The sequence below is a fragment of the Strix uralensis genome, chromosome 15 (assembly GCF_047716275.1).
Source record: "Strix uralensis isolate ZFMK-TIS-50842 chromosome 15, bStrUra1, whole genome shotgun sequence".
NCBI classification, from domain to species: Eukaryota; Metazoa; Chordata; class Aves; order Strigiformes; family Strigidae; genus Strix; species Strix uralensis.
Window position 1 is genome coordinate 7,214,462 of NC_133986.1, and position 16,668 is coordinate 7,231,129.

The 16,668-nt window shown below is 35.1% G+C and overlaps 1 protein-coding gene across 1 annotated transcript in view; it reads right to left on the reverse strand.

Moving 5' to 3' along the window:
- LUZP2 (leucine zipper protein 2) overlaps positions 1 to 16,668 on the reverse strand; it is a 197,485-nt gene that overhangs the window by 87,777 nt on the left and 93,040 nt on the right. Inside the window, exon 5 of the mRNA XM_074884575.1 lies at positions 10,652 to 10,714. Within this exon, the coding sequence (XP_074740676.1) occupies positions 10,652 to 10,714 (63 nt within the window). The remainder of the gene's footprint in view (positions 1 to 10,651; positions 10,715 to 16,668) is intronic.

The window sequence follows — 16,668 nt, forward strand, 5'->3', positions numbered from 1 at the left end:
GCTGTTACAGTTTTCAGTGGATTAACTGCTGGCATTTTGGTATTTTTAAGCTATCTCTTAACATCAGATATACTCTCGTACACACATAAATATGCATCTGAATCTATACATAAAGAGTGGTTTTGATTTAAATGTACACATAAATACACCCATACAATACATGCACAAAAACACAGATACACAACCAAGAATTGGATACCTGATACGTACAGGATTACATTTATAGTCTGAAAAAAAATAACAATTTTACATTTGAAAGAAAGTGATCACAAAACATCAAAAGACAGCACAGCTTGTGGATGAACCATATGAATCTGACATATTTACAATTTTTTTTTTAATCTATGCAGACCTTTCATGAATTCATGTAGCTCTTTGATGAAGTACTACTCAGATCCTTATTCACAAAACTGAGATAAGACAACACCTTCCAGAATACTTTAAGCAGCACCTGCTTGATTAAACCTTGATAATTTCACTTAAGAAACATTTCCACATCTATTAACCTCTGCATGTTTTAAATTGTTTATAAGACAGAAATTGTTAAAAAAAAGGGAGGAATACAAGCATTATTGTGGTTCTTATTTTCAAGATTTTCAGTTGTAAAAATTGTGAAATCAAATTCAGAAAAACAGATTTGTTCCATGGGAGGGCTTTTATAGGTAAGCTTGACAAATGGGCAAAATTACTGGGACAGATATGGCAAAGCATTTCCAGGCAGTCTAATGAAAACTGTATTTTTAAATTATAGCAGAGCTATAAAACCAGATTTCTTAAGATCAATACAGTACTTAAATGACAACTAAATAAAATCAATGCAACTCACTCAAGTTATTATGCCTAAATTAGTGACAAGTCGATTGATCTATTTAATATTTCCTCTCCAATAACATCTGCAGCCCCAAATATGGTTGAACAGTGTTCAAAACAGAGTGTGGGAGAAAAGATTCCAAAACTAAATCATTTAAAATGTTTATGGATCACAGAAAATTGGCAATTTTGGCCCAGAATAGCACATTTTCTATATTTAAGACTCAGTATGACATTGAGTGGACACTGAGGGTGAACTATTTCCTATCACTAGAGTAATATATAGCAAATTGCTGCAGTGATTTTATAGGAAGAGACCAGTCAAATTTCAGAGTGTTTTGTTCCCACTGCATTGCACAATGTTTTAACATTTTTTTTTTTTTTTTTTTTAAGGCAAGCAATTCTCTAGCAAAGCTGAGATATTAATTAGGAGAAGTGATACATAAGTATATGAGTTGAACAAATTTAAACATCCCTCCTAAGCCTGCTGAATTTTTTTGCAGGAACAACAATGCCTGCACTTGAAAATACTCCAGGATTTCAGGCTGAAATAGATGCAAATCAGGTGAGAACCATTTCTTTTCACTGTCAAGAAAAAACAGTTTCATGTGCTTCTGCTTCTTTTAGAACAATGGGGTAGGGTCACATAACAGCTGAACAGCTTGTACAGACACCTTAGCTCAGGTAGTAACATGACCAAAACGTAGGAATTTTATGTGAGGCTTTTTTTCCAGAGTAATTCCAACATGAATTCCAGTGAAGTATTTTTTATGGTTATCTTTTTATCCTCTTTGAATAGCCATATGTAATTGGAATTATCATTCCAAATACTGTATTTAGTTTGATCAAGTTACATCTAGAGGATAATGAGTCTCAGGAGAGGACTATAATCTTTATAAAGTCACAGGCTATCAACCCTCAGTCAAAAAATACTTCACCATATAAAGTTGACATTTTCCAGCTACACCTCTTCTTGATTAAAATTAAGAAGTAAAAAACAGCAGTCTAGTTTAATTTAAATTTCTGAATAGCAAAAACTATTTTTAAAAATCACTTTATGCTCCCAGTGAACTTAGCAAACAAACATCTGTATTCAGTATGACCCTAAAGAAAACGCAAACACTCCAAGCCTTCTCCCTTGAAATCAATGGAAGTTTTGTATGGTGTACCATAATATGATCAATTTGGGGTTTGCCAGTCTTTGTTCTCTAAATTCTTATTGACTTTCATGGAAATCTAGTTACAACTATTAGAACCATGTCCCTGCCAACTAATCTAGTAGTCTGAGCTTCGTAGTCTCTGGAGAGCTCTCAGCCCAGGATGGGAGCATTCCAGGTGGGACATAACTTCATCAAGCAACTTTTTAAACTAATAAGCCAAGTGTATTTTTATGTCACGTATACCTTTATAAATTCTTATGCTATTAAGAACTGTGTGGTGTTTCCAGAGGCAAAGAATACTCTGATACTGAACACGGATGACTCAGAGCTCTCCAAGCGTGATGCCTCTTATTCCATCCGAAGTGACAAACATCAGTAATTGATAGCACTATTTGTAATGATGAAATCAACAGCTTGCCTTCTTTTTCTGTATGAACCATGGACATCTGATTATTAAATGCTCTTTTATTATTTCATCAAAGGTTAAAATCAATTTTCATTCATAATTTTTTACCACATATACCACTGTTACTCCTTTTAAGTGGTCTTTCCACTAGGTAATTTTAACATCTTGGTACTAAAAGAAACATCTTCCACTTGTCTTCATAACATGAATAAATAAGATCAGCAGTCGTCTTTTCCTCTTTGGCAAAATCTACACTAGCTTCAGGGAAAGTTTTACATTAAATATAAAATTTTATCTATGCTTGAAGTTGTCTGGAGCTTGGCTCTGAGCCACCCTGCCCTTGAGATCTGTAATGCTGGCAAACACTGGTTCAGATAACGCTAAGATTCACAAAACTCTCTGCGGAAGTTCAAAGATCAAAGATTTTAATTAGGTTTTATGCTGCCCATGTTGTCTGGTGAAGCTGCAACAGACGTCATTGAGAGTTGTGTGTGTGAAGAACAGAACACAGCTCTTTTAAACTTTACTATTCAAGATAATCTTCATGTTTTATACATCATGTTTTGCTGCCTTTTTGAAACAAGATGTAGTAAAGGAGCTACTAGGGCTTTCTATTCTTAACCCTTAGTTTCAAACATACTGGTTATACTTGCATAAAAATAAGACAAAATGGATCATCAGAGAACTCTAGCACCTTCCTTATCACAAAGACTTGTGCAATCTAATCTTTGAAAACTTTACAGAAGTTTACCTTAGACACTACCACATTATGTAGCATCACTATCAAGGAGCACTAATTACTAGCAGCAATCTCCTATGATAGGAATGAAGGCATTGACTGGAAATTACTCTTTCTTCTCTCTGCGGATGACATTTTGCTGGAATTGACAATTGAAAAAAGACTAAGCTTCAGGGATAAAAAGCCTATTAGACAGATTTGAGACTAGATGAGTAAGAAGAATAAAGAATTCGGACCCATTCTGGAATTTTGGACTTAATGGAAGAGGATGTTATAAATAAGAATTTAATAAAGTGTTCTGGGCAGCATGGGAAAACTGACTAAAGACATCAGAATGGCTTCAGCAAGACTACAAAAGAACACTGCTATGATTTTCAGCACTGCAATTAATTGAAAAGATGACAGACAAAGAATACCGGCAAAATCCAAATAGACAGTTTTCTAAACATTGTGGCTAAGTACAGGAGGAAGAGAGAGCCCTAATAGGTATATATTTAATTTTTAATCTTATTCGTAAGTATACATTTTACCTAAGCATTCTTATTTGAACACCTCCTTCACTTCCTAGTTGTTCATGGCTGTGAATCTTTAAACCCTAGCTCTGGATGTAAAAAATGCATGAAGAATCCAAAAGCATGCAGTCCCTAGGGGAGAGGGTCCAGACATAGCCGTTCCATTATATTCCCTTAACTGATGCTCTGATTCTGATTATCACTAAACAGCAACTGAGAAAATGTGTCCTACGCTCTTGGGTCTACAAGGTCAGGAAAACAAAACTTTTAAAAACAAAAGCTTATTCTAACATTCAGTTCAGTTGCTACCATATCACTGTAAATATATCTCACTGACAATCTTGATGCAGTAGGATTTGTTTTCTGTATGATCTCATATACTGTCCCCTAAGAGCCATTTTCAACTGATTAAACTGCATTTCCACCTTTTCCTTATATTCAGTAAAAAGCCTCATAGAACAATTCTAAGTAAATTATTTTTAAAAATAGATCTTTATTTTACCTCAAAAGAAGGTGTAATCAATCAAGAAACACTACTGAATTCAAAGCCCTTCGGCAGAACACAGTATCTGAAGCTGTTCCTGCACTCTTCCTGCTCATCCACCTTTCCCTGGGCAGTGCCCTTGTCTCTGACACTCATCGATGTTTCCTGAATTGTAAAACTAATGCAGTACCCAAAAAGGCAACAGGACTTCACCTAATTTTCTTCTCAGGGGGACAGGCTTTTATACTTCGGAAGAAAGTTACTTTTATCTGCAGAGTATGGAGAGTGAAGAACTACAATGTCCTCCTTTATAGAATAGTATCAGCGTACAGTCTCAAAGCCTTAAAATTTCATTTCTGCTTCGCTAAGGGAGGTTTCTTGTTGTTTTTGTTCCCCACCATAATTCAATGCAATTCGATTGAATTCACCCTGCAGGGCATGAAATTCCCAATAGATCAGGTGAGACTTTAAACTGCTGTGACTTTACCTTTTATTAGTGCAGCTAGGCGCAGAGAGATTGGAGAAAATTCTGGTTTAGGATGATTTACTCAACACTAAAGCTATAACCACAATTTATACATGAATAGAGCAAAAGTATTGTTTACAAGGTAGTTATTTAAAACTGTGCTTCTTAGCAAAAAGAACACATATTACTGAGAGCTACAGTCAAATTCATTTTCCACTCCTGGTTTACTCTGTATTGCCTCTACTGCTATACATCTTTTATGTAATTCATGTTTTTCAAAATTCTGCCACAGCCTAAACAGCAAAAAAATATACTGCCTGATATAAACCACTGAATCAACTTTATAAATACAGGGGATTATTGTAAATCTGTAAAGACATTAACATACCTTAATGTAGGTATACACAGAGATATTGTAAAACACTTTGCCCAAAGATAACATGATAAGACAGAGTAATTTCTTATATCTAACCAAATGTATTTAAACAGTTTAAATAATGGGAAACTTTTTTTTATATACGCTTGTAAGTCTAATGTGAGGCAACTATAACATCCATGTGACAAAGCTGAATAATACTTCACTACCTTTCAGTAGAGAATGTACACCATTTATTAACTCTTAGGGAAACTTTCTGACTCATTTATCTCAAGGAAATTGCATGTACGTGTACATCAACTAGGACACTTACCTTTAATTGAAGATGGCTTTTATAGGTGTACCAGTAGGAAATGAATGACAATCTAACAAAATGCACAATACACATCAATGCAGAAAAGACATTCACTGAAGAAATTAATCCATTATGCATATGCATATTTAGCCGTGCACCCAAAATGATCAGTTCTGAATGCCAAATAACAATTGTTAAGACCCATGATTTTTCTGATCTAAACAAGGGTTAACACAGCATCCCGCTTCAGCTTCATTTTTAGGGCAGTTCTGTCATAATTTTCCACAAATTATATATGACTGACACAACAGAAGTGAGCTGCTCACTATGTAACAGGCCGTCTCCAAAAGTGAAAATTTTCAAAGTATTTTATACATATTCTATTTTACTCTACGTTCTTGCCAAGTTTGTCAGCTCCACCAGTGCTTCTGAATTTCCACACCTCTTGGTTTCTTTGTCAATAATACAAATTTCTCAGAATAAGAGCTTATCTATTTACACATCAATCCTTTATTAGACTACATTATTACAATCCACATGATGTTACAGCTGGAAGTCTGACAGATTTTTTTCTGGTATTGCAGGAAGCACTTGGAGACATCTAAAAAAGACAGATTTTTCGACATATAATCCCTATGTGCTCTATCTGGCGCTTTTTTCCTCCACACCGGGGACTATTTTTGTTGTTAACTGTTTCTTCCCAAAGCCTGAATAGCCTGATAATTGCCTTTCTGTACAATGTCCTCTCCTCACACGCCACATCACAGCTGCTGCATTCAGTTGGAACGCTGTTTTTGTCTATTCCTATCTCCAAATTGCAAAGTTGAATGGCAGTAGGGCACTCGCTCAAAGAACAGAACTAAATAGGGAATTATTTTTACAGCCATAGAAGAGCCTGAGATTGCAAAATTCACAATTTGCCAATACAAACTGAGGGTGAATGCAATATTTGAAAGGGCAAAAGTAGCTATGAAAGGAATTCTATTTTCATTATGTCTCTATATATCTGTATGCAGATAGCACTTCTAAAAAATACATATAAAATGCCATCAATTACTTAAATATATAGCATATCCAATCTTACAAATAAGGTTTTTTAAAGCATACTGTATATTCAGTGACTGGAGCCAGGACCCAGAAAACATAATGTTTCCTCAAAATCATACCATTTAAATTCAGTCAAATCTTTGTCAAAATATGAAGTCCTTATCGAAACCCTCAAAAACAGTTACTGAAATTCCAGTAAATCTGTATTAGTGGACTTATTTTTAGGGAGCTCACAAACCTAGGTATAGGAGTTTAATTGAAAGCAGTTAGGTAGGTACAGCTATTGGTTCCTTTTCCACACAGTAGTTGATGCACAGAAGGACTAAGCAATACTCTCAAATCAAATTTTTCTCAAGGCCAGTTTAGATGACTGAGCCAAGAACAGAATGCTGAGCTTCTGATTTCCAGGGCACACTAGGACCATACTGCTTCTTTAATCACAAGTATTATTCTGTGTTTCCTCCTAAATTAAGTGTAAAATAAACTGCCCACAATCTTTTCCTACAGCTCTTGGAACATCTTGGAACATCACATTCTGCGATCTTGTAAGTTTGACAACATAAAAAAAAGGAAATATTTCAGTTAGCTTGATTAAATTAGAAACAAACAAAAAGCAGATCACTTGTGCAGATGTTTCTAGTATCTATCAATCTGAATGTGTTTGGATAAGATAGTAATAAAGAATAGCAGATACATCAGCTGCATGCAAGCACTGTCAAGTACTTGCATCAAAATTTTTCCCATTTTTGTTGTTGTTGTTTTTTAGCTACATATAACTGCTGCTCTTAAATATATAGGTGTGCAAAACCCTTGTATCTTGGGGAAGGGAGCATTTGGGTGGGTGCAGGGGGTGGGGGGGAAACAGGCCTTTATCACTTCTCAAGCAATTTTGAAAAGCTACAAGACCAAATCTTTATTATACTTTTTCTACAACTGATGTCCTTTTTGTATTCTCTTTCTCTTCATTATATATTTGTTATTATACTGCTTCTGGAAGATTTATTTTACTCCCACATCAAGTTTGAAACATTTGTAGAAAGTACTGGAAGGCTCTGTAGTTCCATTTAGAGCATCTAGACATTCTTTTGCTATTTCCCTAGAGAAGAATGTAGCTTTTTTCTTCTCCTCAGTAAAAACTTCCCCCCCATTTTTCAATTTTATGACCTGAAAGAGAGGAGTAATACAAATCAGAAAGATCTTTTTTAATAATCCCAGGAACATCTAAATGATAGTTAAATCCTACGTAATTTGGATATATGGAGGAGGAAAGAGAAGCAGGTGAGCTGGTCTAGAACTGAAGGCCTCAGGAAACTGGAAATCTGTTTTATTTGCTTGATGTGTTCTACTTCCCATCTAAACCAGTATCTCTAGTTTAATCATTGCTCTACCTCTAAGGTTAATTATCATTTTTCAATATGCTATTTCTTTTTTGCATTTTGAGAAGCCTCAATCACAGATGCCTCAAATACAGGTCTCTAGAAACTGTTCACTCAGTGACTCACAAAACCGCTATTCATCTTTTCTGCTCTTTTGTAGTCAAAGTACTTCCCTAAAAACTCATACAAAATCACAACCAGGTGTGGCAGAATAGTGGAGATACATATCAGAAGTACTCCTTAAACATTTATGATCTTATAAATGTCAGCCTCTCAATTTACATTTTTACTTTGTACGTAAAATTTTATAGCTTTTCACATTAAAAAAGTTTATACTTTTTTTATACTTTTATACTTTTCCTCTGTGCATTTATCTGTTTGCTAAGGATTTGCCAAGACATTAAAGAGAAATCATAATCTTTTTCATTCTTCATATAGCACAGAGAACCCCAACCAGTCTGAAGTCTCATTTAGCATCAGACATTTGCAACGTGACTGAAAGAAGTTACATGGTAAATGACTGCAGTCAGTCCTGCAGCCCCCGAGAAAAGACACTGTTCTGGTTTGTTCTCAAGGGTCTCTTTGGGCTGAGCTGAAAAGAAACTAACGGGAGACTGTTTGCAACTGCTAACAAAGTGCAGTAACAGGTACTACTGTGCAGGACAGCAAAACACACACAAATCCAGCACACAGACATCCAATCTTATGAAAGAGTACTATGTATAAATAAGGCAAATAATAAATTCTGAAAGGAACAGTCAAATGACCAAGAAAGATACAAACTGCCTAGAAGCTGTTAAAAAAATGCTGTATTAGAAGCCCCTAAAACCTTGAATGACTCTATAAAGCCAAGAAGGCTACACAAGGAACAACTCAGAATTTAGAAAAACTTGCTCAAGGGATGAGAATAGGAAAGGACATTAAAAAAAAAAAAAAAAAAGAAGTTAAACATAAACAGTGAAGTAAGAGGAAATTTGACAGTATAAGAAGATGTGAAGGTATCGAACATGAAAAGTGGATTTACATAAATTAATGGACAGCAGGTTCATAAACATACGCTACAGGGAATAGACAGGGATAGATCTTCTGAGATCCCAAACCCAGTGATTGCAGATGTTCTGGGAAGTGAGGCAGGCTCACAAGCTCTGCCCTGACAGCGCTTGCTGTTGCCACTGTCACAGACATACTGAGCCTGATGGACCAGTGAGCATTTCTTATGTTCTTGTACTTCAAAAGATATGCGAAGTCACACTACTACGTCAGACCCAGAGTGCCATCCACCACCAGATCCTGGCGACTCCTGAGGTTTGCCACTGGCCTGAATTCATTTGTGATGTACTGTCACTGATCTCTGGTACCCCAGAATTTCACCTGAAATCTTTCTAAGAGGAAGAGAGACACACAGATGTAAAATATGCGTGAATTGGTATATCTGTGGCTATCCAAGACAACACATCACATTTTGAATCAAAGGAATGTTGAGCATTTTTAATTGCCCATTCATTTTGTGTAGTGATGGAGATGTTTAGTCACTACAGACTGACACACAATTGGAAACATAAAACTGTAGGTACGCAAATTAGATGTTTCTCTGAAAGACCCCATGATAGGCCTAAAATGTCTGCAACATCAGTACTTCCAGTTTACCCAGACAGCAGGGTATCAGGGAATAAAATGTTGCTGAATCACGTCATCTCTAAATTGAGAAACAAATACTTTTGGTGCCAAAAACAAAGATTCCTTTCAAAGCAGATTTTATAAAATGTGATATAAACACCTAAAAGTTTCAGAGGTCTGCTGACCTATCTAAGAAAATCATTAACTGTCTGATGGTTTGAATGTTGACTAATGAATTATTTGAGTGCAATAAGAGGATTTTTTACGACTGGTCAATAGGATCAGACAGATACGATTTATTAGAATTAATAGGCTCAACTGCAAAGCATCCAGTGATCACAGGTGGGAAAAGAAAGCAAGGCGGTTGTGACTGTAGATGAAAACAACTGAGAACGTGGCTTAAATAATGTGAGCAACTGAAATGGACAGTATTTCCTTTGCAAGTTAAAAAGTAACGTGCACATTTTTCAGATTGACCATATATATATATACACACACACACTCATAGACCAAAGGCATCAGACATCATTGTTTAAATAAGTGCTTTCAGGAGATCAATTTTTCATACACATCAAACTCAGAATAGTATAGAAGAGCAAAATGTAAGAATTGAACAGAACAGACAAAGACAAGAAGCCTGGCTGGTTAAAGAACAAGAGATTATCTGAATAAAATATTTTCAAGGGCAAAGTTCTTTGTAAAATGAAGCAGTAGACAGGGAAACTATATCCTGATTTAGACAAATTGTTTTGGGAGAAAAAGATAAGGAGGAAAAAAATATTATGCTGCTGAAATGTTTTAACTTTCTATTCCAAGAGCAAATTTCAAAATAAATTCAGTTTAATACCAAAAAACACCCCCCACACTTTATGTTTCTTCTGGGATTTTGGGATCAACCTCGGATTAATATTCATGATGTATAATGCTTAACATTTTAGTAATGTGTTTTCTTTAAATTTTATGAAGAATCTTAACTCTGAGACTGTATTTCCTTTCTCCTCCTCCTCCTCTTGCTGTTTATTTTGAAAGCAAGTAATAACACTGTAGATAAAATTTCACTATGTATCAATAATCTGTAGAATTGAATTAAGTGTTCCTTTCTGAAAAAGCAGAACTCACAAGTACAGTAAAAGTTTGAAGTGTACTACAAACCTATGCTCCAGTAGGAAGGAGTCAACAGTTGCATTCAATAAAACACTATTTCTAAATGCACACCATCATTTTTGTTTGCTTTTGAGTTTAGACTATTTCACTGGAGCTTTATCTTTGTACTACAACATTATGTGTTTTAAATATGAAATCAAACCGTAACTTCTTTCAGTGTAAACTCTGAATTGAGATGACAATCAAATGCTCCTCTTACCTCGTTTTGGAGGTCACGGATCATTTTGCTCTTCCTTTCCATTTCAGTCTTCAAAAAGTTAATCTACAAGTTTAAAGAAATGTTAAGTGTGAGTTGTTGAAATGTACCTAAACATCAGTTTAACCATTAATTGTTTTTCTACTCTACTCACAGGTTTGGAAAAGAGACCAAAAAAAAAACCCCAAAACCCCCCTTCTGCTTATATACCAAATTGGTATAGGCCACAGTTAGGTTTCTTGTAAATCTACAAACATTTAGCATGCTATTTACTAGAAAAGTTATAAACAAGAAAAGAAAATCCCTGTACATCAATAAGCTTACTTTACTTTTGCACCAGTAGATAGTGTTTATTTTTTGCAATGAAGTCCAACGTGACCTTCAGTGAACTAAGGATTTTTACAATGATATTAACTGTTAATTATGATCTAAAAATTTTTTTACCTTCTAAAAACACAACATCTATCATAGCAGATTTCTAACAGTTATTTGATTTGAATGCTACAGTACTGGTCCTAATGAGATAAACGCCTTGATTCTGATCAGACTCACCTGTGAAATAAAGTGTATTAATTATATGGGAAAACATTCAAATCTGGTCTTTAGTTCCTATTTAATTAAATTAATTGCCTTGGAAAATAGAAATTCCAATGTTAATTTTAAGATTGAATTTAATTAAACACAGTTTAAAAGATCGTTTTTAGAAATAATTCTAAATTTCTTTTAGGACTGAGCTTTCCTCCTGGTTTATGGAATATAACAGGAGAAAGGAGAATGCAATTATAACATATTAAAAGAACACATTCCTTTCACTCAGAAGGAGGATGCTCTTGAATACCCTCATTAGCAAAATACTCATCCCTATATACCCAACGCTCCATGCCATGTTCTCTCCTCCATTGATACAAAAGTCTACCTACGTTTTTGGGAAACTACAGTTCTGACACTGCAGCAGACTTGTTAAGAAAAACAAAACCTCTGTAAGGAAACATATTTAGATTATAGAGACATTGACCTAGAGATTAATGGTTTGGATGTCATGCAGATAAAAAATTACATTGAATCCGCACGATATGGCAGCTGTTCTTAGAATCATGTCCACACTCAAGTAGACAGATGTCAGTAATTTAAAAAGCATCACTAGACTTGACATCACTCTCATCTGTATCAAAAGAGAAGTCAGGGAACACTATCATCACTTGAGAGAGAAAAGGAGAGAGGGGGTCCATGAGACTAATGCTACCTGACATGCATAAAGGTAACTTCTTTTGCAAACTCAACCAAAACTTGTCTAAGTGGTTTGGTTGTGGAAATACTAACTCCACATCCAGCTACCACCAAGGGTGATGTTTTAACAGAAGATTAACATACTTAACACTTTTCTAGCCATCACATCCACAAATACTGAAGTTTAGTCCACGTATACTGTATAATACATATGAAGATTTTGCACAACAGAAAATAAAGGTCACAGCAAAACATGAGATCAGGATTAATGGGGAAATACCTAAAATAGCCATTCACATGGTGGGCTTTGGTTTTTCAGCTGTTCAGAAGATTTACCAGCTACCATTGAATGCTGACAGAAATAATATACCAACCTCCATTAAACAGTGTTCCCTTTCTTAGTCCTAACTCTCAAGAGAATATTAATATTCCTTCAAAGACCTTCACTTCTAAATCTGAATATATATGAAATAAAGAGATATGGTACCAAAATTATTATCTGTGTGCTCTCTATACATAGCTGGTAAGTATCAGAGAGATAAGACAACACAGTATTTAACCAGCAATCTATGTTAGTTAAACCAGTAATTTTTGTTAATTATTATTCAGATACATATGCATCTGATAGCATTGATATGGACACCTTAAATAGTGCAAACTTACTGGTTTAGCTTATCTCAATAATTAAAAAAAGATTTTTTTACATCCCTTTTTAAAAAAATACCCATATTAGTTAAGAAGTCATCCATTTTTGCTTTCAAATTATAACAGCATTTTTAAAGCTCTTCTACTAAATCTTTAACTGAAGAACCACTTAGTCATAAAGTACAGCTATAGAGAGCTACACAGCAGGCATTTATATGGCTTGGCTACTGGAACTAATATAAAGATAACCCTATCTACCCATTTAAGTGCATCTATGTCTATAATTTCATGCTTTAAGGCAGATCAGTCTGTATCAGACCATTTGCATTATGCTTTTCGTCAGTCCCAAGGACAAGGCATAAGACCATTTTCTAGAAGAGACGTAGAAAGTCTACTTTCAGTCACCAAATTCTTATAGCACAATAAACAAGAATGGACATTTACACCCAGCTCTAAATTGAAAGACACAGAAACTGAAAAACTGCAACTAAGAAACTCTACATCTCTCCCTCCTTTCTGCCCAACTCTTTCTTCTTGACATTCACCTCTTTCCACATGTTGGCTGCCTTTAATTACTATCTAGCTGTAATTATGAAAATACATAATGAAAATATATTGTTCTAAGCCTGAACTTTGCAATATTAAGCAAGGACGCTGCTTCTGTCTCCTGGAGACAGACATCCAAGGTACTCAGAGCTTTGTGTGTTTCAGAGCTCATTATGTTTATTAAAGGCAACAGCTTCCATCCAGTGGCCTTTACTCACAGCAGTTTGTGACCTTGAAATGTTCAAATTAAATTTTCCCCCATTGAAATACAGAATGCTTTAGCAGATGGCAGTGATCTAATTCTAAGAGTCAGACAATAGTTAGTTATTCACTACAGATGAAGGATGGAAGAATACCAATGTAACATCATTACCACACAGTCAAAGCTCAGCTGCATACTTATTTGCTTACCTCCAGACTTCTTGTATCTTGCTCAGGACTAAGACATGAGCAATTAAGATGGGATTGGAATACATTCATTAACACCTAACTATTTTGGCAATATCTGGAAATCCTAACATAATCAATATTAATTTTCACAGTCTAATTTTCAAGTTATAGTGTAGGAATTGACTCCAAAAGCCAGAGAGAACTGGTGAGGCTATCACCTAAAACATAGGAAATATTCTTTCCTTTGGGGAAAGGCGTTCTACCAAGTGTTAAATACTTTTAAAAGCAAAGCTAAATATATTTTTACCTACTAGGATTTCTTAGATTAACATAACTTTTAAGCTGTAAATTACATTTTAGTTTACAGAACAGATTTTTGTCAAAGAGACCTTTATGACTTTTGGACCTGTTATAAGGGCTGTTACTAAAGGAAACAAATATTTCTGAAGTGAAACAAACATCTGATCTTTTTATTAAAAATACAGGAAGCATGAGTTTTTGACATTTCTTAAAATTCTTGCTTGGTGGTGGGTATCTCTGAATTAAATTCCCCATATTCTGTTAGTCTTGTATTACTACGAAAACCCTACTGGTTTAAAAATAACCATACTGTTTATTGTTTATTTTTACAAGTCATACATAATGTGTTGCTTAATTCTCATTTTTTATAGTGAACACTGAGCAACTGGGAAAAAGAAATTTACACAGACATAGTTTCTCCTTTATTTTGACAGACAGTACTTAATTGTATTGTCAAACAATTCCATCACCACGTCTTTTTAAAAATTGTTAGCATGGTATAAAATACCAACAGGAACAAAAAGTAAAAGGCAGATTAAGCTTACTCTACCCAGCCAAACTATTTTTTATTATTTCCCTGTTTCATTCTTTATTTTCTCTCATCAAGAGCTATCCAGCTCTTTTATAAAGTTCATTAACTGCAGTTCATGGGAAACAACTTTGCAAACCTTGAGGTCACTTCCCAGAAATATAACTATTTCTTAAGATACAAGCAGCTAGCATGAAGTACAGTCAAGTGAAGAGCCCTTCTCCAAAAATCTCTAAGAGCTTGTTAACCTAATGCAGAGATACAGAATCACTACTTACCCTATTTATTGAAATTCACTGGAAAAAAAACACTTTCAAGTTACATGCATCATTTGCCCTCTGCCTTTTTGTTAACAAAAGTGAAAATTAGTCCATGGTCTCTAATCCTGTTTCTGGAAGAAGTGGTTCCACTTCATATTTAGAGATAGAGTTTGACATTAATAAATTTTTCCACTACATAACAACCTATTATAACCTGCTTAGGTATTTGATATTGAATGTAGAATAAAAAGCTCTGTCAACCTTTATCAATTGTTAAAGAGGATAACAGGCTATTTGGCATTGTGTCTTACACATTTTATATATGTGTTGTATAAATCAACACAGCATAGTCCTTCTGACTAACAAGCTTTATCTATTTAAGAAATGCTTTTTGATATACAAATAATCTACAGTTCTAGTGTGAAACAGTCTGTAGAGAAGCTCCCTCACAACCCAAGGCTTTCTGGAAGGCTGTATTTGACCTTGAACTTTGCAACATAAGACTTATTTACATCTACCATTTAAGCCGTCCTTATCATAACTAGTATTCCTCTGCACATTTTACTATCCTAGATAGAAGAGCTGAAACAAAAGGCATACATTTATCTGAGGTCTGCCATATATTTTCTACAAAAGACCTGTCCCAAGACGAACTGCTGCTGTTCTTCATATGTTAGTGCTATCGATGCAGTAGAGAACGCAGAAATGGAGTGCTCACTCCTGCTAAGGGCCTGCAGGTCAGTAAAGGACAGTAATGTCTTTACACCTGCTTTTTGTTTCCAGCCTGAGTTGCTGCTTCTACCCTCATCAAGTTGTTACTAGCTAGCAGCAGCTCCCCTGACTGCTTGCTGAGAGACTGTACCCACCAACACTTCAGCACATCCTCAGAACAGCAATTTTTAGCTGTCCCTTGGCTTCTCTAGTCTTAAAGGGCCAAAAAAATAAATGGATAAGCATGCACAATAATGTTGATAACATCGTTTCTGATGAGTCATTTGTGCAACTGATAGTGGAGAGTCTTGCCATACATTGCACATGACACAGATGCGAAGTGTAACGTATTGCTGTGGCATCTCCTTTGTTCTTTTCATTTGGTCAGAGTCCCTGAATACCTTCCAGGTTACTTTTCAGGTTATTTTTCATGTTATTTGGCTAATTCTTGTAAATTCTTACTTGCACTTTTGCATTTACCTAACAAAGAACTCCCTCAGGCAGGTGTTCCCTGTTGAATATATAGAGCCAATTAACATACAGTAAGCATTGTACTATGTCTCCTTGGCAAGTGCAGTAAAGAAATATGTGTTTCCAACCCCCCTCCAGTGTTTTATTCATTTGGCTTTGAGAAATGTAATTCTATTCTTATTTACTCTGATGAAAATCAAGATTTACTTCACCAAATCTTGTAGAATAAAATCTGCTTGAACTGGATTAGAAACAAGATTCACAATTCATTAAATTAGAATTAAATTCAAGCTCTCGTCCTCTAGCTAGGCTTGCCTCAAAGTACCAAGACCTTCCTTCATAGCATTCATATTGCATTCAGAAAACCATGAAACACATGGAGAAACCAGGTGTAAAATAACCCTGTGTGACGGTAATAATATTTATTTCCATTTCTATTGCAGCTTTCATCTGAGGATCCTGAAACACTTTTTGAATATTCGTTCAGTCTCAATGTATTGTTGAGCTTCATTATGTACATTGTACCCTGAGGCATAAAGAAATAAATGTCACAAACCAAGGACACAGTTCTGCTTTCCTTAAAATCAGTGGCAAATTTAATATTCTATTATTGGCAAGTTTTAGAATACAGCTCAAGAACTCAGTTTCTCTGACTACCTGACAACACTCCAAGTCAAGTTCTGTTATAAACTCAGAGGGGTTTTTCCTGGCTTCTGCACTAGGTAATATTTTTGCTTACAGTTAACAGTAGATTTTGTTTGACTTGTGTGGAACAAATCTTGTGCTCTTGCCCAGTGCTAGGGCATGGACTGAATTTACACAAGGCACTGCTGTTCAAGTTAAAAAACCCCACTATATCACAAAGAACAGCAGAGCCAATAATCCATTCACTACATCTGAGATTTATTTAACCCACAGCTGAATTAGTCTTGAATATCAAA